Below are 26,660 nucleotides of genomic sequence, written 5' to 3' on the forward strand. Positions count from 1 at the left end.
CCATAAAAAAATTTATACTCCCATTGCACAGGTACTCCAACATGTACTTTACACCTGTAAAGACACTATAATGTGTGAAATTTTAGTTATCCTCAAGGGTTTTTAGGTGTAAAAAATAGTTTAAGAATGAGCAAATACCATGAAAAGCCTCCTTGACCTGAAAATTACCTTATTTAGAAAGCATCATACCCATTTCTGGTTCTTCCTCCTAAATTGCAAAACATAGGTTGTAAATTTGGGGCTGTCCTTCATAGCATTTGGTGCATTTCAACCATCAAATACTGACCCTCTGGGTAAGAATTCCGGGCCGATTACCAGCCCAAGGCGCTGCTGTTTGACGACCTGGGAATGAGACTACTTTCTCTAGAATCACCTTCCCTACCTTTTACTATGCTCTGAAAGTATGCATCAATATTTAAGACAAAAAAATGAAGGGCTCCAGTTTCAGAGTGCACTAAGTAATAAAAGGAAAGCCAGACTTCTGCAGCCGTCTCCGTTCTACAGCTTGACAGATAACAAGTGCAGGCCACACAGAGTTACTTTTATCATTTATTTAATCTTTATTCACCTAGGTTGGGGGGATAGACCTCCCCTGGCATTCCCATGTAAAGAGATGTCAATGACAAACACGTCCAACCAGACGAGAGAGGGTGAATAGGATTCCAGTCCATACATAAAATACATTTATTTACTATTTCGCGAACCATCGGCATCCGTAAGTCCCACATAGCATCCATCTGTGCTATTAAATATATAGAGATAACATCTGTGGAGGGATTTATTTACTGTATGTCTGTGGGGGGGAGGGGGAGATTGGCAGAGAGGGTGTAGCTTATAGACGAAAAGAGTGGTGGCGGCGACGGTGGTGGTTTTGGGGGGGGGGGGGGCAGCGTCGAGTCATGCCTGCAGTGTCCCCCCTTGTCTACATGATGCCACAGGAGGACAAGGGGTTGGCGATCTGGCAGGTGCAGGCTGACTGGCAGTATTGGCGCACAGTCTGGTAGCAGCTGCGGTCGGCGTCCCCGCCCCACTGCACGGGCCCATTGGGGTCAGAGGGCAAGCGGCTCAGGATGCTGGTGTTGATGGCCAGGGCAGCCAGGCCATAGTCAGTGAACAGCACCGTCTCGCGCCGGCACGTGGGGCAGGAGATGAACTTGTACTTGGGACAGGACTCGTAGAGGATCTGCAGGCACTCCTCACACACTGAGTGCAGGCAGGAGAGGATGCGTGGACGCTTGCCGGCGAAGTTGTAGGTGTGACCGCAGGTGGGGCAGTCCAGGGGCTCGCAGGGCATGACGGGTCCCGAGGAGGAGGAGGAGGAAGTCGAGGAGGAGGTGGAGGAGGAGCGCAGCACGTACTGGTTGACGATGACGTCCTCCATCTTGTAATGGAACTGGTGGTAGCAGATTTCATTGGCACTGGTTTTGCGCTGCGCCAGGAAGCTCTGCTCCCTGCGCAAGACGGGGGCCGCAGGGGACACCATGGGCCGGGGGGAGCCTGTCATGTCCAGGGTGATATCGCTGCAGGCCTGGTTGACGATGATTTCGCCTTCACCTCCACCGTCCCACGCCACTCTGGGTGGAGGGGCATAGCGTGGCTGGGTGACGGGAACAGGGCACTCTCTGGGGAACTTCTCCGACTGGATGATCTTAACCGTGTCCATGGGGATGGTGACCGGCTGACGCCTGAGGCAGGACATTCGCACGTTTTTGGAGGTGGGAGAGATAGGGGCTGTGGCTCTTATCAGCGCTGGACACACCTGCCTGGTTCTGGGCAAGGGGAAAATAATTGGGCTCTTGCTCTGAAGTCAGCCATTTGAGGGAACATGGGGACGGATGGTTGCCTCCATGTTTCCCTCAAAGAGATCACCCCTTGTGGTAGACGCTATTGTCAGCCTGAGTCTTTGTGAGGGGAAGACAGATAGGAGAGCTCAGCCAGAGCACCACAATCTGCAGCTCTTATTCTGTCACTGCTGATATGTTCAAATTATTTAACAGTCCAGCTTACACTATCTGACCAGTGTTGACTACTTAAAGGTAGTTTTTTGTTGTTGTTTTCACTAACTTATTATGCTGATGTTCCTGTGCTGTCTCTGATGGCTGTTTGCGAATATTTACACACACAAGGACAGATAGTAGTTTAGCACACAGATATGTTCTCACCAATAAATAATCTCATATGCACACAGACTCTAACATATATACATACAGTGCAGGTTGGTGGTTTTAGAGGGGTGTTGCGGGGTTGAGTTCAGGCAGTTCATAAAGGTCCAAGAAGTTATTGTCTTGAACTATATCCTGTGGCCTGCCAAGGAAACTCTTGCCTTCTCGAACTAGCCCTTACATGTGTTTCTCGCTAAAACAACCGCTTAACTTCCTGTTTTTGGCTGCGGTTGTGCTCGAGTGTGTGAGAAAGATAGAAAAAGCTCCAGTCTGTCCCTCTGCTCTTGGTCCAGCTGGTCAGGTGACCCTGTGTGACCCTTTAGGTGGCTCGTTGGTAAGAAAAAGGGAGGAGGTCTTTCTTAGGGAAGGTCTCCTTTAAGCTCCAACCCTCCTGAATTCCTCCTCTTGAGCTGGGAGTGAAGGTGGTTTTTGGACTTTCAGACACTCCTCCCAGCTGAGCAGTAGATGTGATAACAGTCTGAAGGATGCCTCTGTGCTTGTCTCCTTTTTTCAGTGTCTCAGACTCGATTCCTTTGGTCCATCTACCTGTGAAAACAGTAAAGAGATGTCTTAAACAAGTGCATTTCTGATGCTATAAACACATTTTGTCATTGGGAATTTTAAGTAGATTTAATATGGAGAGAACAGGAACAACACAAGTTCACAAGAAACATGCTTTGTGACATTTTCATTGCATTTCCTTGAAAGCATATTGGCTGCTCTGACTGAGTGTACTGTAGCTGTATAAAGATCAGGTTCTTTGTGATGACAGAGGCTGCTCACTCAGAGAAAAAAAACCTTTTGTCCCATTTCCTTTTGCATCTTGGCCTCCGCCCAGGTGTGTCTCTTTAAAGAGCTGAGAGATAATTATCATGTTGCCACATGCTCCAGGGAACAGCACGAACAGACGCCTTGCCTTTAACTAAACAAAATCAGCGTGCTACTAAGTCGGAAGATTATGTGGATATGAGGTTTACCTTGACGTGATAGTTTCAAACACGGAACCTGCATGTCTGAAGATTGTGGAGAGTGTTAATCAGACAAATTTAACCTCTCAATAAGATGCAGTCCACTGCACCACCACTTTTAACTATGGCCTAAGTACATACAATTTAACGGACACAATTTCCGACAATGTGATGTAAAACGGAAAATGGGCTTCCTGATAAGAGATATGTATTTAGTGATAATCCTTAATACATTTGTTGATACATCATGTTATTTGTCATGAAGTCGATTTATTTTATTTGGTGTGGTGAAGATTATGAGTGATATCATTTGTTCTGGAACATACACATACATGTTATGCATCAAAATGTTTGCCTTAAGCAAATGTTTGCCCTCCTGCACACCCCAAGATAACACAGACCGCCCCCCTTTTCTCCCCTATATATCAAAACTAAGAAAAGCTTCACCATTTTAAATGAGACATACATATCATATATTTATTTTGTGCAACTACTAAAAAAATTACAAGCTATAATGCTTAAAAAACATATTAGTTTTCTCATACTGTCCAGAGCAGCAGCATGGTTTTCCTCCTCTGTCCAAAATGCTCTTTTTTTAAGCTCCTGTCTCTTTAAGCTCCCTCCTCCTGAATACCCAGTCTGCTCTAATTGGTCAGCTCAAACACACCTGAGCCAGCACCCCGACAACAACAAAGCAGCTGTGCTAAATCAATTATTACGTGCCAAACTAGCCGTGGGTACATATTATGCAATTATGTGACATGATGATGTTGTGTGATGTCACAAAGTAACAGAATTAAAGGCGGGACTACTGACGACGTTTTTCAGGAACAGTGCTTTCTGTGGGAGAGAGGAGCTTCTTTTGGTGCAGACCATTGTTAATTGTCAAGATCTTTTACATGCACAAGAACCTATAAAACACTGAAGGAAAGGAGACAAACAAAAAAACGTGAAACGTCTCCATTGAATCTTTTTAAAATGTTCAAGAAATCGTAGTGTGTTATATAAGTTATCAACTGTGCTTTAAGCAATAACTATAACCTGCCACACTGTCTGCTCCGAGCAGGTGATTGTGACACATGTTGTGGCTATATATACTTCCTGTTTCCTATCAGCATCATCTTGTGAGTTGCGTCAGTTAGATGCGAACATGCGTAGGAACATTTTACAGTCCCCATTGAGGGTTTGTGTCATACTGTGTGTGGGTTGTTGAAAAAAAGAACAAGTGCATGGACGAAAAATCGTTAGTTTGACCATAACAAAGGCTGCCAAACAGCAGAGGAGGGAGGATGACACATCTCTCATTCTTTGCACGGCTGTCAACACTGATGATTCATTACAGGAAAAAAAAACTGAGCAGAGGAGGTGACCTATATGGTGAGGAAGAGAGAGCGAGAGAGAAAAAGAGAGGGGAGAGAGCACATGCAGTGCTGGTTCTGGCTTCTATTTATGGTTTGTTTATCTATGTACCACTCAGTGGTTTCCTGCCCCCATCCCCTGCTGAAGATTCACACGGAATAAGAGAGATGTACCTAACAGGCGGAAGTGCTTGAGCCCAGTGCTTTCACGTGATGCGGCGAGCCATATTGGGCGGGCAGGCAGACGTTTGTCTCTCCCCTTTATCCTCCCTCAGTGTGGACATATCTGCACTGCACACCTCACAAACCCACAGAGCTGTTTACCAGAATCACTCAGTCTCACCACATGTGTTCCTCCAGCACCGCATCGCTGCAACACCTCTCCTAAAATAGACTTTCTCATCCTCTTGCAAACGCAGTATGTATTCATACCCGTTTGGAAAAAATAGCAATATATTAAGGGGGGGATGGTTGGTGCTTTTAGAAGATATTTGTGTAAGGATTTTTTGAGAAACTATCCTCATGAATGTTTGTATGATGGCCTTAAAGGTGCAAGCATTGACAGTAAGAAGGAATAAAAATGAAACAATGACCGGGCCTATAGAAAACAAACTTTAACCTAAATCAAAATATTATGATGACCAAAGTAACATTTTATGAAACAAACACTGAATGAGCCATCGACAATCAATGACATGATATTAAGTATAACTGTTTGATGATGATTTTTGGCTTCTTTGGTTTAAAAATGTGTCAAAAAACACCTTTGTTTTCATCATAGTATCAAAATGTGATCATTTGTCATAAATGATTTATTATCATCAAACAATTTTAAATGATACCCCCATGAAATTACAGTATACTACATTGTACTGATGTTTCCTAGCTCTGTTATTGGTTATGTATGTGCAAGAGTATTACTTCAGGCCTGAATGCTCAATTAAATTAGAAATTACAGCAACAAAGAGAATCAGAGCTAGCCTGATAAATCTGATATATTAGCTCATTGCAGACACATCTGTATTAGTGTGTTCTGTATATGGGCCAATAAATAACAATACATTGGCTGCCAGAAATTCTGTAAAGATATGTTTGATGTCATTTAGAATAGAAACAGTGTCTCTGCTACATTAACCCCAGAAAACAAAAAAGTGTACAGGATTTGTAGCGTAATTATGTACATGCAAAACAAAACAAAACAAAACAGAACAAAACAAAACAAAACAAAACAAAACAAAACAAAACAAAACAAAACAAAACAAACTGTATGCTATATTTTAAAGTTGGCTTTAGTTAGCTCAAGTTAGAAACTGATTAGCTCAGAATAAGTAAAGTAGTGCCAAACTAAACTTGTATGAGCTAAAAAGTAAAACAAACAAAGAAAAAAATTTATTAGTCTACTTTACTTGGTAACTTTGAGGTAATCCGTTTCCTTTCATTTTTAAAGTCACTTTGTGTAAAATAGTGATATTTGTTTTGGTCAACAGTCCAGTGTAACTGATGTTTTAAAATCAAATCATCACCATTGTTTATTTAGGGGATACATGACTAAGCATTAAGATCTTCTACATCAATGCCTCTACTAGAGGGAAACAAATAAAGTAACAACCACATCTCTTATTTTGGCATGGTCATTTCTATAACTGTTAGTCAATTATGGAAATGACCGCGCCAAAATAAGAGCTGGTAGTTTAAAATTGCAAATAGTTCAAAACAATCACGGATGTCTGGACACATTTAGTGGATATAAACAGCTTGTGAACACATGTCTGTCTGCTGGCGGCAGGGGTCGACTTGATAAAGTGTCCAGGCTGCATGAGGAGCCTTTGAGCCTGGGGGAGATGAAGCAGCTAAAATTACCCTCTAATTTGGTGACAGTGCTATGAAAAGGGCTGATAACTGACGCAGGCTGCCTGCTGATGGGCCAGCTTTGGTGCAGCCTCCTCCTAATCGACGGAGCCCTCTCCTGTTATGTAAGGAGCTCATCTCCGACCCAGCCACCATATTAACACAGTGCTGCAGCTCTCCCACAGTCTTGACATTGAGTGTGTGTGTGCGTGTGTGTGCATAGCTCTGGATCCTCTCCCTGCAGAGGAATTATTACACTAATGAAATCATGGCAGGCATTTGACCTCGTCGTCACAAGCACAGAGGAGGAAGAGGAGAGCTGACCACAGAGTTGTCAGAGGAGTCTGTCTCAGCAGCAAATTCCTCATACCATTAAACACACAAAGAGTTGCACACACGGTGTAAAGTCGCACAAGCACATCCTAGAACATTCTCACCCTCGGACGACTCCCAATCATGTGCGTGGCACCACCCTTTACATTCCAGCGGACGCACAAACAAACAGATAACGCACAGATAGAGCCGCTAAAAGGAACATTTTTAAAATGTGTGTATCATGCTGGATTTATCTCCGACTGATTAAACTGACACAAACACACCTCAAGAGAGAGGAAACACACACAGATCCACACGCCTAGAACATTCCTATCCTCTCACACTCCCACCATGCTCTCACACTGACACACACACACACGGACAGACACACAGCTCGGGTCATCATGATCAAACTGGATAGATTCCACCTGTGCACATCAGCCAGCAGGCGAAGGGCACCATGTTCTGAATGACTCATGGAGACCCCTCCCTCCCCTCTCTCTCTCTCTCTCTTTTTCTCTCAATGGATATCTAACTATTGATCTCTCCATCCATCCGTCCATCCGTCCTGTCCATCTTATTCAGCTACATGTGCAGTCTGTACGTCTGGTCAGGACAGGCGGTCCGGGTGTTTGTGCCCCGCCACCGCCACATACCAGCAGTATGTCAGGTATGCCAGCTATGTTGAGATGTGTATCCACATTCATACCTCGGCTGGTAAAAAAAAAAAAAAACATCGCCGCATCTCTCCTCGGACCTGTGTGGGATATTATGTTGTTATTTGGATTACGTAACAAGTTATGACCTTAGCGTGATCTGAGGACAAATCCTCAGATTTACTGTATATTTGCTGGCAGCAGCTTCTCTCTGGAAATCAGGGCATTTGCAGGGGATTCAGAGAGGTATTGTGAATGATTTCAATACAGGAGGATTTACTCCTTGGGCTTAGTTTACAGTTTGAGTGCTGTGCAGTACAAATACAGATGACAGCTAGTTTTTATGTCCGTAAAACCAAGATCTCCTTTTTGTGTAATAATTCAAAGTCTTGCCTTTCTCGATGAGCTCTGGTTTGTGATAAGTTAATTTGCATATAACACGGGCAGGTTGATGTCGACTGATAACGATTTAAATATTTTTCCCAGGTATCACATCCATATATGATGCTTAGGGCTAATTCTTATTTATAGAGTCCGTCCATCAAGCTGGGATTACATACATACTCCACACAAAGCTGTATGATGGCAGTCTCCTGTTTGTGTTGTTGCATGGGCAGAAAGTGCTTAGCAAGTATGTGTGTGTGTGTATGTGTGTGTGTGTGTGTGTGTGTGTGTGTGTGTGTGGGGGGGGGGGGGTTGTTTTGAATAATTCAGCCTGCTGTCATTCATGGCAGACATCGGCCATTTTGCCTCTCAATTCATTACAGCCAAGTGCTCTTTGTTCGCGTTTGTGTAGCTCCCACGGCAACATGGCAGAGCTGCACACACGAGCAAGAAAAATAAAAAGCAATAACCATCAGTGCTCTGCCTGACAGAAGTCTCATCGAAGATTTATGACGGGAACGGTTCAGCAAAATGTCTGGCTCCTCAATAAGAGCGGCCCCCTGATTGATTAAGGCGATCGATTTTTCTTTTAAGGAGGCTGTCTCGGCTCAGGGTTAAGGTGGACGGCGTTGTTGATGCCGCGTGAGCAGTCACCCGTGAGATAAAGGCAAGGTGGCCAAAACATTCGGAGGGTGAGATGGAGCAGCTCTAGCACGCGGGAGGGGTGTGTGATCAGGAGCGGTTATGCAATCGCAGCATGGTGTACCCAGCACTCACTGCAGCGCCGATGTATGGCCAATATGGAGATGCCTTAATGCTGCTGACATCTACAGAACAGGCCGTTCTTGCCCTGTCCCCATCACCCCCCACCCTTCCTCCAGCCCCCGCTGTCTGTCTGTGCAGAGGTCTGTGAAATGTCATAACCGCTGGAGACATGACACCCTGAAGATGCCATCTACACCCAAACCCACACATTGTCGCAGCCCTTATCACAGATTCTAATCGTTGTTTGTGGTCGATGCAGACAAGCAGGCGTGCAGGTGCATTTTTCTGTGCATATGTGTGCATGTGTGTGTGTGTGTGTTTATTCATGCGTCCATGTGTGTGAGCGTGTGTCTGCAAAATGGACGGCCATGATGCAACAACCATGCAAATCCCAGCTTAACATAACAAAACAAAAAGGGCAAAGACCACCTCTGTTCTTTTGATTCCTGCACGCAGAGAGCTCAAAGCCGAAGATCATTAGTTAGAAGCCACACCTCGTGGATCTGATACATGCAGGTGCAAACTATGCAGATTAATACACTCCCCTATCTGTTCTATGACACAGATACGAGCCTTTCTGATCCTCACCTGTCTGCCTACGCACTTGTCTCGTTCCAGTCCTTTCTTGCTCCTGTTCCAGTTGTTGTCTTTGCTCTGCGAAGGGAAAAATCGAGCCGCTCGGTCTCTTTGTTCAGACGTTTGTCTAACCAGAGGGAGAATGATGCTCTCTCCTGTCCATTCGATTCTAGCAGGACGAAGGACGAGCAGCAGCGGCAGCAGCGAGGCGGGGAGAACATGGAGGAGATGTAAGATGGAGGAAGCTGCTGCGAGGTGGATGCGTCATATCTCGGGCTGCTTTCATCAAACTCTGCATCCCTCGTTTCCTCTCCTCCTCTTCACTCTGGTGCCTCTGTCCTTCACTCTCCCACCTCCGCTCGTACACCTCTGAGCAGTGGCTGAACGTCTCCCTCCGGTCTCTCTTTCTCCATCCCTTCACCACCACTGCTCAGATTATTCAGCTTATTCTGTGCCACGACCTGAGCTTCTTGCGCTGTACGTCTCACCCCTTCTCCTTTTTCCTTGTCGTCTGCTCCTAACCCTTCAGGTAACAAAACCTCTCTCTTCTCCTTTCTCTCCCTCTCCTCTGCTGTTATCTCTCCTTCCGTCTCAGCAGCGGTTCATTACTCCTCTTTCTTCTCCGCCGTCTGCTCCAGTCGGTGCGCCTCACAGTCACACATGCGCAGTGTTTTCACACATACATGCACACTCACACACACTCCCTCTCTGTCTCTGTGCCTCTGGCTGCCTCCTTATGCATGTGGCTTGTTTTGCCTGCCAACCCCCCATCAGTCTCTCTCTCTTTCTCTCTTTCTCTCTCTCTCTCTCTCTCGCTCAGTCCCTCTCTTTCTCTCTCGTTGCTCTCTCCCGCTGCAGCACACACTGCAGTGCCTCTGCAGGCAGGATCACGTTTTCTAGCTGCCAGAGAAAAATATTTCAGCCAATGAGGAACGTCAACAATATTTCCCACCCTGCCCAACCCCCCTGTCTAACCCCCCCATCTAAACACACATATATACACACACACATGAACACAGATGGACACACCATCTGAGATACTGAGAGCTATATGAATCATACGTTAATGCACACGTACGGTTAGTACACCGGCCACGCACGCATGAAATACAGGAAGCTGGGAAAAACAGATCTAATCGAGGCAGTGCAGCAGATATGAGAGGGCAAAACAAAGCATAAATCCACTCGTAAATTTAATTTTCTATCAGGCTGCTGACTGGAAAAACAGTCACATTCAACGCCGGCCACATTTATCTCATTCATGTTTGCAGGAAATTGATATTTACGAGCAGACCCTCAGAGCAAAACACAACATTGCAGAAGGTGCCGTTTGTATTCATTCCTCCTTGAGAATCCTCTAAAAAGTCTTTGACACTGCTGAGTGTCTATAAAAATCCACCCAGACACTTGAAGGCAGCATCCTAAGCTCCCATCACAGATGTTGCATAATGCAGATTTTAACAAGTTTTGTCTCTGCTCAAGCCTTCATGCTGACCCATAAATAATCCTCAGATCAAAGCTGGATGAAAAAAAACACACACACACAAAAAAAACACACAATGTGATTTTCAATCAATGTAAGAGGGTTGTGCTTACATAATGTGAGTATCTGATGCATAATGTGATGGGAGGAAATAATGGAGCAGTAAGTCAGAGAGATAAGGGAACATCTAATAAAACATATAGCTCCTGATTAAAGGAGTTTTAGCAGAGAGTAACGCATAAACTTAATCCTCTGTAGATTTTCTCAGCAGTTTGAGAAAGGCTCACAGTATGTACTCAACATATCACTGACGCAAATCAAGTTCCTCAAACAGGTGTTTTGGTTAGCAGGTTTACTCTTACGGTATACTGTGGTATCTCTTGTTCCTTTTACCAAAAAAACTTTTCTAAGCAACTGGATTGCATGTCATAGCCTATTCAAAATTGTGACTGGTGAAATGGAATGGTTTATTACACACTTTAATGCACTTGTAAGCGGGTAAGTGTTTATAATTGTCAACAAACTTCAGTACAACAACCATGTACAATGTCCTTTAAGCTGCTTGCAACTACATTATAGTGAAACATTTATCAAACAATTGTAGTCTGCATATAGCTAGGCTAGTAATTATAGGACGGGTTACCAAGATAAAAAAAAAAATAAAATAAAATAAATTCAGCAACTGCATATGACTAAACCTAGTAATTCTCTGTTAGTTTGACATTTCGTTTTATAGTCAGTATTTGAGTCTTACCGGGAGTTTGATAGACGGTTGATGTCGAATAAATGGGCAGACTGCTCATAGATTTGTTAGCTTGGAGCCACATCTGGAAGAAGATAGATAGATAGATAGATAGATAGATAGATAGATAGATAGATAGATACATAGATGTAGACTAAGTTACCAGCTAATCATTACCCGGTGCAACATTTTTTCTCTGAAGCACGAGTAACGTTATTTCTCTAAACCAATTCAACCACTTCAGAGGGTCCTGAACACAAATTAACGTTATTATAACTGCCAGGTCACTTGAAAGACACTTTTGCTAACCAGTAGCCATTAACACAAAGCTAAACACAGGAGTTAGCATAGAAGCTAACAAGCTAGATTTAGCAACAACCTACATAGCTCGACTGCAACATCATACGGCGATATGTGCTATTGAGAGTATCACTGTAACCGCCGCCACCATGTTTGTGGTTAAAACATAGAATAAAACATATATCAAACAGGGTCCTTACTTGTCCTGCGGAAAAGCAGCTAACTCTGCATTTATCCTTTTGTTCCCTCTGGCTCGGTCCAATTCTTTCTTTTACACTGCTCTCTTCATCAGTCTTCTTATTTCTTATCTTTGAGTGGGCAATGGTGAGGCATTTTTCAGCTCTGTTGTTGTTGTCTGTTCTCAGACATTGTTTACAGTTTGGGCATGAAAGTATCTGACCAGATAAGAACAGGTACTGCGTTTGTGCAGGAAGGGCACTAGTTGAGGGAGGGGGGCTGCCAGCAGTATGTACAAGAGTGATTGACACTTCTCAGGCACTCTCCTTGACTCTGATTGGTTGTATTTAGCTGGGAGCGTCAATTCTTGCAAATAAAATTACAGCCACTGGGTGGAGCCACAGACAGTGTATTTTTACACAGCTGACCTGTATCTTATGCTACTCTCAGATCATAATGACAATTTTAGCAAATATAACCAAAAAATAGTGACAGACTATAGCTTTAAGCTAGCTTTTCAGTAACAATAAATACCTTCAACTGTAACATTAAGATAGCTGCTCAGTTATAATAACTACTTCAACTAACTGTTCATAATGTTAAGCTAGCTACCTGATAACCTAAAGCTAACGTTAAACTAACTGCTCAGTGAATACTCAGAAAATACAACCATCTGTAATGTTAATAGCTGTTAAATTAATACCTGCGTGCTGCTCATTTTACCGCTGTGTTGCACAAAAACAGGAGGTCAGGTTTTCTTGATGTGAAGATGTTCTTCTTCTCATAACAGTCCTATACTAAAAAAACTAGTGGAAGAAACAACAGGTTTGAGAGTCGAGATATTAAAAACACCTGCATTACTGACCGTTGTATGTTTCAAAATAGAGCAAGAATGCTGTAATTATGAACGCTTGCAAACGTCAGTGGACCAAAACATTACAAAAATGTGTGTGGGAGGTTTACACCCAGGTGAACTTAGCTTGGCTGTAAACTGAGGTTAATAGCCAAGTCAAGGTCTTCGGTGTGTGTGAGCTGTTTTCTCCTTTAACTTTTAAATGTGAAATGTTAAGAGGTGAAACGCAGTGCAGAGGTAACTATGAGGACCTGAGGAACTATATACAATTGTAATAAGACATGCAAACAGGGTGCAACATGCCCACAACACATCATTCAAGAAGGCAGTTGTCAGGATGCGGAGGACAGAAACCTAGAGCCTAGATCAATATACAATACATATATATTTATTTTCTTATAAAAAATATCTACTAATGATTTGCTCATTGTTCATTTCATTTTATTCATGCTCTTCCTGTTCAAATAATGACTAACTGTAACACTCGTGTGCTTGTTTTGAAGATGCCAAAACATGTCCACCTTCATCTTGGGCTCACGTGGTTAAAAGTGGCTGACAGATGGCATTTGGATTCGAGCGCTAAAGCCAAAAAAAGTGTTTTATGACTGTTGACCTTTGACTGGGGATTGTGGGCCGGCTGGACTATCTCTGCCAGGCGTATGATTTTAAAACAGATATGAAGTAATACTCAGCTTGTGGGGAATTAGGCAGGGATAAAACAGATAAAAAAAAACTGCCAAGGACAAAGCGTGCCAGTCAGAGCCAGAAATCATAAATCATTCAACAGCCGTGCACATATTCAAGGCCTGCAGCACCGCTAAGTGTACATTAACCACAGAGTTAGTGATAAGAGCGAGAGGATACACGTGTCATTATGGGAATGACTCACTCAGGTCTCATGGTGATATAAAGAGGGATCGCATGTGTTTCCCCATTTACTACATACAGTACAGTACAGTCTCCCTCAGATATCACAGGGAAATTTAACTTGCAATAAAATAAACTGCCGACCAGCAATCTTACGTTCAATGGAGTTATTATAACTAAGGATCAGGAATTGGACCATGCCACCCAGTTCCAGCCAATCAAACCACCTGCGTCTCATCACCTGCGCCTAATCAACTCAACCATCTCCACCGCCCTGATTCCATCACCAATGAGACCTACATAGGTAAGCCAAACCATCTGTCCCCTGTTTGTCTCAAGTTCTTATAACCCTCACCTCCAGACCCACTCTTTCTCCACCATCCTTCCTCATAGGATCACCGGCAGCCCAGCCTCCGACATTACCATCCCACGGCAAGAAGATACCACAGGACAGGGAGCAGGGCCATCCAACACAGGAACCATGGGGGGCAAGATGAAGCCACGCCTATTAAGACATGCGCCCATTGAGACGTACCCCCACTCTGAGTCTCAACCACCCCTGTGGTTTCTAGACGGCCCGGCAAACCTGCATCTCCTCTAAAAGCCCCCTCTCCATCCACTAGCCTCGACCCCTTTTCCTCATCCAACAACCCTGACCCCTCTTTACTGTCCTCTCCAAAGTTTCCAAATATTTAAATGAATTACTTAAACAGTAAAACTTGGTGTGGTCTAGGTAGTGAAACAGTAAAAAAAAAAAAAAAAACACCAGAGGGAGGCAAAGACAGACATCTGACGGAGCTCTGTGGAATTTACAGCCCTTCTACCCTGAGACGTTTTTATTCATTAACAGCTAAAACAACATGGAGTAAAAGGTGCATAAATCTGAGAGGTGACAGCACTCGTGGACTTTGAGCTCACGTGATACACAAGGAACCAGGCTTACAGGTAGAATGTGCTAGCGAATACAGAAGGAAATGCAAATTTATTATGTAAATTAATATGTAAGTTGCTGCCATTTTAATTTATCATGTGTCATTTCTTTTTTTAATGATTTAGTGCAGCATCCTGAAAATCAGCATTTACATTTCATTTACAAGTGTGATTAAGAATAAATAGCTTACCACCTTAATGTAAAATAATTATAATAATTTTATTAAGGACTGGCAAAGTGAGTGTGACCTGGCAGGTGAAGACAAGCATGAGTCACAACACAAAGGCAACAGTAGGAAGTTTTTAAGGAAGCAAAACCAACAGCTGACACTGGAAGACTGCAGGGGGTCAGAACAATGAGCAGGAAATACATGTATGAATATTAATGCGCCATATTACCTTGAAGAGTAATTCATTAACCAGAGATATCATCTTTTATATTTCTGGCATTCGTCTTCCTTTTCAAAAACCCGGTTCCTACATTACCAACATTTCAACTGAGCGACATCACTGGAGGCAATTTATCAGATTACACAAATTGTGTCAATATCTTACAGTATTGTTTTCTGGTTTACTTCAAGCTACAAAATGACCAAAAGTTTACCAAAATTAAAAATTACATACCTTAACGTTTTTGTTTTTGTTTTTTTTTGTTTTTTTTACAGGTTTTGTACAGTTACATACTTTACAAAAATATATTTAATGTCCTGGTGAAGTTCAGAAGCCAAACACAACTGTACAGTATGCATAGTAATAATGATTCAGTATAGAAAAGTTCTGCAAGTATGTGGCGCTGAATGTAAAAAGAAATGACTGTGGTTTTTAAACTGATATCTTTCCTATATTTAGCTAATTTTTCTTACATTTGACACACAAGTTTATGTGTAATAAAGCGTTAAATGTTAAATATAAATGCTAAATCTAAATGTAAAATCCAAATCTTAAAGGTTAAGTCTAAATGTTAGATGTTAAACCTAAATGTATCTATCTAATCGAAATATTTAGCTTTAAATATTAGACTGATATTAGAGCGGTTCAGATTTAACATTCAGATTTAGACTAAATATTTAGATTTATATTTAATATTTACATTCAACGTTTATATATGTATAAAATATGTTATAAAATATATATCTATATATATATAAACATATTTTAAAAAATGTACAAGAAAAATTACTTATGTTGTATATAATATTGAATATGCAACAGAAGACTGCAGTCAAGAGTTTTACCTTCGGCGCCCCATATAGAAGTGCATTATCTTATTTTAGAGTATTTCAGGGCAAGACTTCATGTGGTCATAAATTACATTAAAAGAAAAATCCTGTCACTTAAAAATAGATAACTTGAGAGCACTTGAGTTTTTCTTCAAGCGAAGAAGCCATGACAGAAAACAGCCACACAAAGCAGGATGATGGCGTTGGCATTGACAACGTTCCTCCAGAGAGGAACCTCTGTGGTGTCTGTGAGCTTCCTCTGAAGCTCCTCCTCCTCCTCTGGGGTCATCTTGACAGCTTTTTGTTGCTCTAGACCGCAGAAGCACATCACTGCCTTCTTGCACAAACCTGGTTCCTCCTCTGGTTCTGTGGTGGAAAAGTTGAAAGATGATGAGGAAAATCGGCTATGTACACTTGTTAAAGCACATATATGTATGTTTATATACGTTTGTACGGAATGTCTGTAGATTACCATCTATCTCCATGCTTGAATCTTGGTTATCAATCCAATCATCCTGTTCGAGGTCCACCCTCTCCTCAGTGCAGTTCCTCAGGCTCCAGCAAAGTCGGTACAACTGCACAAAACAACACAGCACATGGGTTAAAACTAATTATTCATGAAGTTGGTTATTACGGTGTCTTCTAGCTGAATTAATGATTTATCCAGCCCTGTGTCACAGCGGTCACGTACGTGCTTGTCAGGAATGGGTTTTGTCATGAGAGACACTCCAAGGATGATGATACAGGAGATGACAAACAGAATGATGGAGAAGTAGAGGTAGTGGACTCCACATATGATGGTGGGGCATTTACTGGGGCTAACACAGCTGCCCGTCCCGAATGCAAACTCGGAGATCATCCTGGACAGGCCGATAGCCAGTCCGATCATGAGTCCACAGAACGCACCCTGAGGAAATACGAAAGAAGGAAAATGTTTCAGATTAGACAAGAGTCTACAGTCAGCAGCTCTGTGAGGCTGCATATATAGGTAGAAGTGGAGAAGAGTGGTGCTTTCATCTGGGGGAAATGTCTGCAATGAAAATGCTAACATGTTGATTTTTCAAGTATATTATTAGCTGTGTTCACCGTCTTAGTTGTGTTGTGGTTTGGGTTTTTGTTGCCAGCCTTCTTGCCATCTTTTGTTGCTTGTATTTTGTTTGTTTTATTTTGTACTCTGGATTATCAGCTTTCACTAAAGCTCACTTTTAGTTTTTAATCCACCTGCCTTGATGTTCTGCATTTGGGTTTTGTTTCCGTGACAACGTGACAAAGTTTGGGTGTAGTACCAAGCTAATATTTGCAAATTACCACCAAACACAAAGTTAATATTAAACTGATGGAAGTATAAGCTTGAAAGGTATTTAATCACATAACTGGACAAAGTAAAATGACCCCATGATGGTGCTGGATGAAAAGCTAATGGATTACCAAATCATGACAATCCATTCGATAACACAAATGTCAAGCTAGCTGTGGCATGAGATGAAAAGCCAACAAAGTTAGTAGGCTTCCGCCTCTGGGGACCATGAATATATGACTATTTCATTACAATCCCCCAAAAAATGTTGAGACCATGTCGAGACCAAAGTGGTGACTCAACCAACCGACCGACCGACCCAACATTGGACAATAATGGAGATTGCATCTGTGGTTTACTAAACTACAGTAAGAAGGTGGAATTTAATGTATAAATAAATCCAAAGACCTTGTAATGTCATGTAATCCTGTCAGGCTACAGAACCAGTCACGGGAGCATATGGTTGCATCAAGCAGAAACATGAAGCAAAGATATAAAATATACATAATGCAGATTGCAAGACAAGTCATTGCAATTATGATTACTAAGAAACCAGAGCAGAAGGAAGAAAGAGAGCAAGAGAAATGAGGCAGAAGGAGTATTAGCAGCAGCATGAGCGAGTAGTGAGTCTGCCCAGGTTATAAAAAACCTCTGCACTGACTCTTCTAAGTGTGACTGCAAATCTGCTGCTAACTGAATCCGGTCAGCTGATGGCACATATAACATCAGTAAACATTTACAATAGAGAATCATGTCAACACAGGGTCAGTGTTTACCATCAAGTCATGTCCTTGTTACACAACTGCTTAATGGTCACAATTACACAAGACGACATGAAGCAGTAAAAAGAAAAGATCCTTGGGCAGTAATTACTTAACATGTTGTCATGGACGGCAATCGACCACACAAAAGGCTCAAATCACCGCTTCTATCCTTGCTAGTAGCTTGGCTCTACAGATGGTCCAGACTGAAATGTCTCAACAACCATTGGATGGATTACCATGAAATCTTGTTAAGACATCTATGGTACTGAAAGCATTAATCCAGAATGACTACTTCTTTTATCAAGCATTTGGTTTTGAGTGAAGGTTCTCAAGAACCACTGGATAACTCAACACACTAGATGGTTTGTTAAAATGTCCTACTTTTAAACTGTTTGGAGGAGGGGTGGGCTCTGTCAATCAATCAGATCAACAGTAGTAAAGTGCGAAAGAAGAGTGAAAAAAAGTTTTCCATCGAAAAAAGCCCTCAGTGCTGGTTTTTCTTCTGGTTCTTTCAATAAAACATAAACATCAGTTCTACTCAACTAATGCTATAGCAGCATCCACGCTGACCTCTTGAGCAGATGCCATGGTTGTTTGCAAACGAACAGTTGCTTCTCTAAATGGCAGCATCTGAACCGCACTATAATCACGTGATCTCACAAATCCAACTGCCTTGCAAGGTAAACTATCAGATGGATTACCATGAGATTTGTTACACACATTCATGCCCCACTCAGGATGAATTGCAATCAGTTTGGAGCTACCTCAGATTCTCAACTAATGCCAAGAGACTTAGTTTGGTTCCCATGAGCCTCAACTGTGCTCCTTGTGTTTTGTGCTAGTACGCAGACTTTAGCACGCTAACATGGTAAACTAAGATGGTTAGCATTGTAAACATTAAGATCAGCATATTAGCATTGTCATTTTGACCATATTAGCAGTACTTTACATAGTGGCTGTCGACTCTTAGACTTATATGGAAATATGGAACAAGAAATAGATTGCACTCAGAATTGAAATGTGTAAATAAGGAAGTGATTGATTTTGAAACTCACAGACTCATTGACACGTTTGCAGAAGATGGCAAGCATGAAGACCGCTGCAATGGGTGGCGTGAGGTAGCTGGTGATGGACTGGATGTAGTCAAAGAGCTGACCACTCTGGGCTGACTGCACCACTGGGATCCATGCTATGCTCACACCGATCAGAGCCACGATAAACACTCTGTACCAAGGCGAACACACACATGTGGAGACAGTGGCAGTGAGACACATGAATTCTCACCATCAGAATTCAAACTGAACCCTCACATTGTTTTACCTGCCGGCAATCATGAGCTCCCTTTCACTGGCCGAGCGGCGAACCTTTGTGTAGATGTCCATGGTGAAGAGAGTACTGGCACTGTTGAAGATGGAGGTGAGTGAGCTCATCAGAGACGCCAGCATCACAGACAGCATGAGACCTCGCAGACCTGAAATACACAGAATAAATACATTAATCTAAAAATGATTAAAGTTGCCAGTAGCACTCTTGTCAGAGAGGGACAGAGGTCTTTAGCCACGCACCGTTTGGCATGAGATCCACCACCAGTTTTGGATACGCAATGTTGGTGCAGCCCACACTGGCCCCGCAGTATTTCAGACATTCTTCCGGCTCCACACATGCCACCACATCTGGAATAAAATCCATAAGATCAGCAGGATGTAAAGAACTATTAAACATCTAGGAGCTATAGAACATCACAACGCACTCACTAGGATAGAGGATCCTGCTGATCATGCCAGGGAAAACCATGAGGAACATGGGCAGCAGCTTCAGGTAGCCACACAGGATGCAGCCTGCCTTCACGTGAGATAGGTTCTTGGCTGAGAGGCAGCGCTGGACAATCACCTAGAGAGATACAACATGTGACAGATCGGAGACAATGAGTTAGTGCCACGATAAAGTCAACGGTAAATGGGATATTAATGGATGGAGAAAAATGGTTTTAAGTGGTCTAGTCTTAAATATTTGCAGAGTAAATACAACACTTAGGCCAAAGAAGCCAATCGGATGTGCTCGCTGATAAGTGTTCTCTCCTGTTACTGCAGCTGAACAGGGAGGCTGACCATAATGTGTTTATGTGTGTGCTGGATGTCAACATTTAAATGAACATCATATTCTTCACTGAGTTCCAGCTTTAGTCTGTCTGTTAATCTTATCTCATTTCTTAGCAGTACATTAAGGTCGAACTAAAAGTGTGTCATGTGAGGCCACCTCAGACTGCTTAAGTGATTCTGGCAAAAACAGGCGAGATAAAGACGCATAAATGTGTGTGCAAACACATGAGAATCAATTCTGTATGTGTGTTTTGATGGCCATGGGTTGTTGCCGGTAAAAGCTAAAAGTAACTGACCTGATCAGTGCACCAGTACCAGGTGGCCTGGATAGTGAGTCCAAAGACGAGGCCGGGCCACGGCAGGTCTCCTGTGATGGCATTCCTGAAAATATGGAAGGAGTCTGGCCGAGGCTCGTAGCAGTCTGCGCTGATGTTTCCCGTGATGTTAGGAACGGCTTGCATGTACAGATCCTGGAAGTTGTTATAGCCTCCCACCTCGTTGAAAGCTGAGGAGATATTTGCAAGTTACAGCAATAATTTATCAAAAACAGGACCAGCTTATCAAAAAAAGGTAAAGGAATCGAGGATAAAGATGGAAAATATCTTATTACCAAAGCCCATGAGGATGAAGGATCCAACAACCATGATGACGGTCTGTAAAGTGTCTGTGTAGATCACCGCTGCCAGTCCACCTGTGATACAATCATAACACAATGAGATTTTTTATCAGTTATCATCTATAATGTAGATTTAATGACTAAGCAGGTAAAGGCAAGTATTAAAATAATTCAAATAGTTTGTTAATTTCAGGAAATGACGTGACTTTACTGAAATGCAGTCTTTCAAGGAAACATATTATGGTTATTTTCATTTTCATAATTTCATGCTCATAAAACACCTCAGTTCCTCATACTGTCCAGTGCTGCAGCTCCGTATTCCCTCCTCTGTCTGAAATGCTCGGTTTTAGCTCCTGTCTCTTTAAGGCCCCCCCTTGAATACCTAAAAATGAATCTACTCTGATTGGTCAGCTCACACATGCCTGACCAAGCACCGCTAACAACCACAGAGCAGCTGTGCTAAAGTAATTCTCATGTGCCAAGCTAGCTGCTAGACATAAGTTATGCAAATGTGCGATATGTGACATAGTGTGATGTCACAAAGTATTAAAGGCGAGACTGCTGACAAGGCGTTTCAGGTGCAGTGTTTTAGTGGGAGAGAGGAGCTTCTGTTGGTGTGAACTTTGGCCTTTCTAATTTTCAAGACCTTTTACATTTTACATGCACAAGAAAATATATAACACACTGAAGGAAAGGAAAAAACAAACAGCATAATATGTCTCCTTTAAAACCAAGAAATGACAAGACTTATGAAAAAAATCCAAAATCTAGATGATATATGTTCTCATATTATTATATTGCCCAGCCCCTCAACCTATACATGTTTTAGTCCACCTGTAATGCACATAACTGGACTTACTGGACAGAATAAAAACAAATTTGACTTTATACATGATTCTATTCATCAAACCAAATTATATATTTGGTGCTAGGTTTGTTGTGTAAGTGCTCTTTCACAACTCATCTTGCAAAGGTAAGGTTCAGGTGAGGATGTTTTGTTGCAAAACAGCAGGAGAAGGCCACTTCCTGCTTATCGCAGTCCAGGGGTAATTAACCAGAATAACACACCACAGATAAACTAGCCAGGCGGTGAGAGCGTATGTGTGTGTGTCTACATATGGCCTTGAGAAGACTTTACCCCCAGCCACGGTGCCACTCACACCGTAAAGAAGATAAGAATTCTAGCTAAAGAGTGATCAGCAATTTCAGTGAAAAAGGAAGCCAGTGCATCCTGCGGACGGACCTGTGACGGTGTACAGCGCAGTGATCATCAGCAGCATGATAACAGCCAGGTAGATGTTCAAGCCGAGAGCCTGGTTGATAAAAATGGCGCCAGAGAACATGTCTGCCTGAGTGGAGGGGAGAGAAGGTAACACTTAATAACACACCATACTCATACGATGATGATGTCACTGGGTGTCACTGAGGGTTAAGATGTGGTGTTGCTGTGACTTACTGAGATCTTGGTGAAAACGTAGAGGAAGAGGGACAGCACAGAGAGATAGATGCGGATACGCTGTCCTCCAAACCTCTTCTTCAGGTACTCGGGCATGGTGACTACCTAAACCGATCAATAATAAATTTCATTTTTTATTCATGTTTGTTTCATTTACTTTCTCCTCAAATGTTTTAACGAATATGTATATCGTTAAAGGTGCATTATGTAGTTTTGGTGAAGACATTTAAATCAGAATAGAAAGATCTTCAGTGATTTTTTTTTCTGCCTAGACAAACTAAATAAACAAACTTCATTTTCATGACTGAATAAACAAACCAACCTTTAAACCCCACATTTATACTGTTTTACTGTTATATGTGGCAGACCCTGCCACCTCTCTAGCTTCAAACAGTGTTCTGCGGACCTTATTTACCTCTGAGAACAGTTTGTTTATTTAGTCATGAAACAAATTAATATTTCTGAGTTTGCAGTGTTACCTCATTAATATTTCTTGTGAAAATTCTGAGTTTGAATTTCTTCTCCAAAATAACACAGTGCCCCTTTAAGGGTGCAATTTGTAGGAAATGGCCTAAAGTTAAAGGCAGCTCCAAAATAAAAGCCCAGGTGAACACAACATATTTTAACACACATTTTTCCACTTTTTTGAGGATTTATTTAAATCTAAATTTTCTCTCTTTAAAAGTCAGATATCACCTCCTGGGGTACAAAGTTGTCTTACGAGACAGGACAGGGTGGAGCTAGCTGGTTAGCATGCTAACTTAAGGGAATATCAGACTACATAGCTGTCCTTGACATAACATTGACATGGTTTTTTCCTCCTACTCTGTTGTTTAGTTTTTTTTTCTATGTTTTAAAGAAAAATTCAGACTATGTCTTGTAATTCGTATATCCAACATGTGGACTGTGTGTTCTGTTTACCCCAGCTTTGATGTAGATGGGCACAAAGAGCCATCCCAGGATGACGACCACTATAAGAGCCTGAAACACAGAAACAAACAGTTACACGACCTATAATTAATCAATGCCACCGTTTACTCAAAATGTTCCTATATAAATGAAAATAACTTCTGTTGTTGTCCTGGTGCCATTCATCCCTAATCTATGGATTTATCAGCTCACCTGTATCTATGTCTCAATCTCTGTGTCACAGGTCAGACATACATGTGTGTAAGAAGTGATAATGGTGCAATCAGCACATCAGACACAGTTACTCACATTCCATTCAAATCCACCGATGGCGATTCCCTCAGCTGCAGCAGTCCCAGCAATTCCCACAAAGTGGCCACTGCCAATGTTGCTGGCAAAGAGCGATGCACCGATCTGTGGAGTTCATAGTCATATTTAAAAATAATGACAAACAATGCTTCATTTTAAATCATTTTGGACTGCATGTGATACTAGAAATCAAGGTGAGAGCAATTCAACTGCAATGAAGACGCAACTGACGATGCTTTTTCTGTTGTGTCACAGAATAGATGATTAATAAAGGATTTACACTCCTAATTACTTTAATACAACCCAAGGTTAGATAAGGTGCTTCTTTTATCACACACTGCATCATGTTTTATATAAGCAATTGACATATAACAATAAAAATGTATCAGCTGCCTATCCTATGCCTCCGCCTATCGGTAAGATTAGAAGATAAAGATGGGGAGAGTTTTCTTTCATGTTAATTAAAGCTATCTCAGTGTCGGGAAGAAGACACCCACCGGCCACCACACCATGCTCCTGCCGGCAAGGAAGAAGCCACCGACAGTGGATCGGTTGGTGCGGACCATAGCCTGCAACGAGAGAAGGCATATTTTAGAAAATTCATGAACAGGCCTAATAAACAAACTCTCTTTTGTTTTCATGGTTGAATAAACTGAATTAACAAACTGACCTTAAAGGACAACACAATTTCATACTGTTGTACTTTGTTTAAATGTGGCAGACCCTGCCACCTTTCGAGCCTCAAACAGTGTTCTGGGGACCTTATTTTCCTCTAAGAACAGCTTGTTTATTCAAAAATTGACAAAACACATATTTCTGGGTTGGTTCTATTACCTCATTAATGTTGTTAATATTAAAGTTCTTTTGAATTTTGAATTTCTTCTCCAAAACAACACAGTGCCCCATAAATGAATACATTTCATTTTATATTGCGCTGCTGTGAGAGTGACAAGAAAACAACAAAATGACTGCGTACAACTCAATGAAGAGCTGCAACGATTAGTCAGTTAATCGAACAATTGAAATGAAACAAATTGCCAACTGTTTTGTTAATAGATAAAGCTTTTCACCACCACAATTGCCCTGTCAGGCTTTTAAAACATAAGAATCTGATGCTGTGCTTTAAATGAAAAATTGGTGGGTTTTGGACTGTTGGTCGGACAAAAGAAGCAATTTGAAGATGTCGCTTTGACCTCTGCGAAACTTTCCACGATTTCATTTTGTCATTTTACAGACTTAACGATTTGTCAACAGGTTCCACGATAGTGTATCATTAGTTACAGCCATGTTCGGCAATATCGCTGTAACATCCCTGCCCATAATAGTTCTGAATCATAAAAGTTCTCTGATCTGCTATAAAACGATTGTGTACATGTCGTTGAGTAAGATGCTGTGATATCATGGTGTAATGATTCACTCCAAAGTCCTGTTGTAAAGGTACTAAAAAACACTGTTGTAACAATTGTTGCCAAAACTGAGATTCATTTTCTTCTTATCAGCATTTAAGTCATTTTCACATTATTTCCTGGTTTAATATAAACAGAATTTCTCATATTACAGGAAAAACACCAGAACTCTCATCGATTAAACCAGCTGAGGAGTTAAATATTCAGGAGGAAGAAGCGTTTAACTGAAAAGTCAACTGAAGGACTGAAAAACTCACCCATATCCCCACACCAAGGACCACCAGAAAGTAAATTACAATAACAGAGATATCTGGTGCATTGTTGAGGACCACGTTCGGGGTGTTTCTTGCATCGCTCCTTATGAAGGAGAATCCAAAATAATCTCCAGACATGTTGCCAAGAAGTGTCTCTGAAGCCTCTCCTCTCCGACTGAAGCACCTGCACGGTTACTTATGCACCTATTGGTGGAGGTGTGTTTATGTGCGCGAGAGAGATAGAGGTAGTGTGGGAAAACGTGGGGGGCTGGGAGGAGGAGGAAGAAGTGTGTTTATCTAATACATGATCAGATACTCAGATACTGTGGTTGAAAACAAATAAACTTTGCTGATACACTGTGGCTATGAAAAAAATATATGCTGCTCACTAGCAAATGTTTAAATGAGTAAGCATCTAGCAAATAAAGTTGTTAATGATCAACCTACAAGGAAACACCAGCTAAACAACAACGGAAAGTCAATTTAATTCAATTCCAGTCAGTTTATTTTAGTGGAAAAAGAGCTTTTTAAAGGGGCTAAGCCAGTCAACAATTTGTTTAAGCTGTTTGAAGGGGCAATAGGTACGGTCTTTGGATGAAGGTGTTCAAAAATGTTATAAAATAAACAACAGAAAGTGATTAAATGGCAATTTTAGGAATATCTACAGAAGTTAGCATGCTAGTCCTTTGACAGTGGGGTGAATACTGATACTTTCCTGGTCCCTGACCTCCCAGTCAGGACTGCTAGCTGCATGGCTAACTGAAGTAACAAGCTAATGGCAGCTCCATTAGCAGCAGTTAGTGGTTACTCTGGTGATGTGCTGCCCTTTGTTTGATTTGAGTATGAATTTGACAGCTGAACATTTCAGGCCAGTTTTTCCAACAAAATGCATCAATGTGGAGTAATTAAATAAAGAGATGGGTGATTTATTACAGTAGACAGAACATTTTTTGATATGCATTACTTTTATGTATAATACTTAAATAATAAAAAGTTGAAAAACGCATTGTGTTTATGGGGAACTTCCCCTTAACTTTCTATGTAATAAGTAAGTTAAATGTGGCACTAAGTTGAACTTATATAATAGAATTAGAAGGAAATCTTACATCTAATTAACATATTTAAAGGAGCAATACGTAAGTAAGAGCAACTAAACCCCCAAACCACTTTTTTTCTGCTGAAAACCAATGTATTTGGGTATGAATTAGTGTTGCTGAGTGATTCTGGTCCAACTCTTGACATTTTAGTCGAAGTATTTCAATTTGGCGTATTTTGTAGTAAAAATGTAAGTGTGACTGCCCTCTATGGGTTGAAACCCGGTTATTACAATCGAATTTTCCTATTGGCTGAGATGGAGGCAGATGACATTTTGGAGGCAGCTTTCGTCACGGTCCACCACGGTTAGCTCCGCCCCCTCCTATAAAAACTAGCACCTGCTGATCTGGAATCTGTGGCGAGTAGGTTGGATTGAGAGAATTGCGAATAGAGAGACATAGTGATTATTGAGTAGGTAGTGTAGTGTGGTGACGGTTAGGGGGGAGGGGGGAGGGGGGAATCGGAGAGTACTCCTGGAGCCCCGCCCATCATCAAGGCATTTTTTGAATTTCCAGCTTAGAGCACGTCATCCAAAACTGAGGGGTTTAGTTGCTCTTTAAGGTAAAAACATTACGTGAAGAAATAGCAGTTTTGATATATTATACATAGGATGCCCATATGTTGTGTTACAGTGATATCTACTGGCGTTAGCATGCTATCCAGCAAGCATCCCTGGTCACACTTAAGCTTACACTCCCCTGCTCCCTGAGCTCCAAGCTGAAACCGCTAGCTGCACAGCTAACTGAGCTAACTTCCTAATGGAAGCCACAGCCATCTGCAGTTACTCTAGTGATATGTTGCCCCTATTTGTTTTGTGTATGAATGTGACATGTGGACAATTCTTACATATT

At 41.8% G+C, this 26,660-nt stretch overlaps 2 protein-coding genes and 1 long non-coding RNA gene across 3 annotated transcripts; 1 reads left to right on the forward strand and 2 right to left on the reverse strand.

The window, feature by feature from the left end:
* Window positions 1–536: 536 nt before the first annotated feature.
* rnf208 (ring finger protein 208) lies at window positions 537–9,900 on the reverse strand. Its single transcript, XM_030435177.1, has 2 exons — window positions 9,045–9,900; window positions 537–2,708 (listed from the first exon to the last, which is right to left on the reverse strand). Exon 2 carries the CDS (start codon window positions 1,697–1,699, stop codon window positions 923–925), a length of 777 nt encoding a protein of 258 aa, XP_030291037.1. The 5' UTR covers window positions 1,700–2,708; window positions 9,045–9,900; the 3' UTR covers window positions 537–922.
* A 3,018-nt stretch (window positions 9,901–12,918) lies between these two features.
* LOC115592136 (uncharacterized) lies at window positions 12,919–15,001 on the forward strand. Its single transcript, XR_003986078.1, has 2 exons — window positions 12,919–13,758; window positions 13,848–15,001. It is a non-coding gene; the product is annotated as an uncharacterized LOC115592136 (long non-coding RNA).
* A 754-nt stretch (window positions 15,002–15,755) lies between these two features.
* slc5a1 (solute carrier family 5 member 1) lies at window positions 15,756–24,852 on the reverse strand. Its single transcript, XM_030434664.1, has 15 exons — window positions 24,718–24,852; window positions 23,552–23,623; window positions 23,055–23,159; window positions 22,758–22,817; window positions 21,837–21,941; window positions 21,624–21,729; window positions 20,375–20,455; window positions 20,061–20,269; window positions 19,420–19,555; window positions 19,231–19,338; window positions 18,986–19,136; window positions 18,721–18,889; window positions 16,296–16,511; window positions 16,077–16,179; window positions 15,756–15,970 (listed from the first exon to the last, which is right to left on the reverse strand). Exons 1-15 carry the CDS (start codon window positions 24,850–24,852, stop codon window positions 15,756–15,758), a joined length of 1,971 nt encoding a protein of 656 aa, XP_030290524.1.
* Between the last annotated feature and the right edge of the window lie 1,808 nt (window positions 24,853–26,660).

This window comes from Sparus aurata, chromosome 12 (genome assembly GCF_900880675.1).
Source record: "Sparus aurata chromosome 12, fSpaAur1.1, whole genome shotgun sequence".
Taxonomy (NCBI): Eukaryota; Metazoa; Chordata; class Actinopteri; order Spariformes; family Sparidae; genus Sparus; species Sparus aurata.

Excerpts from the sequence above, each read along its gene's own strand:
- rnf208 (XM_030435177.1), bottom strand. The coding sequence starts at position 1,699 with ATGTCCTGCCTCAGGCGTCAGCCGGTCACCATCCCCATGGACACGGTT.
- slc5a1 (XM_030434664.1), bottom strand. The coding sequence starts at position 24,852 with ATGTCTGGAGATTATTTTGGATTCTCCTTCATAAGGAGCGATGCAAGA. Across the intron at positions 20,270-20,374 it reads CTTCATCCTCATGGGCTTTG|CTTTCAACGAGGTGGGAGGC; the intron begins GTAATAAGATAT and ends ATATCTCCTCAG. Across the intron at positions 19,339-19,419 it reads CAGCAGGATCCTCTATCCTA|ATGTGGTGGCATGTGTGGAG; the intron begins GTGAGTGCGTTG and ends ATTTTATTCCAG.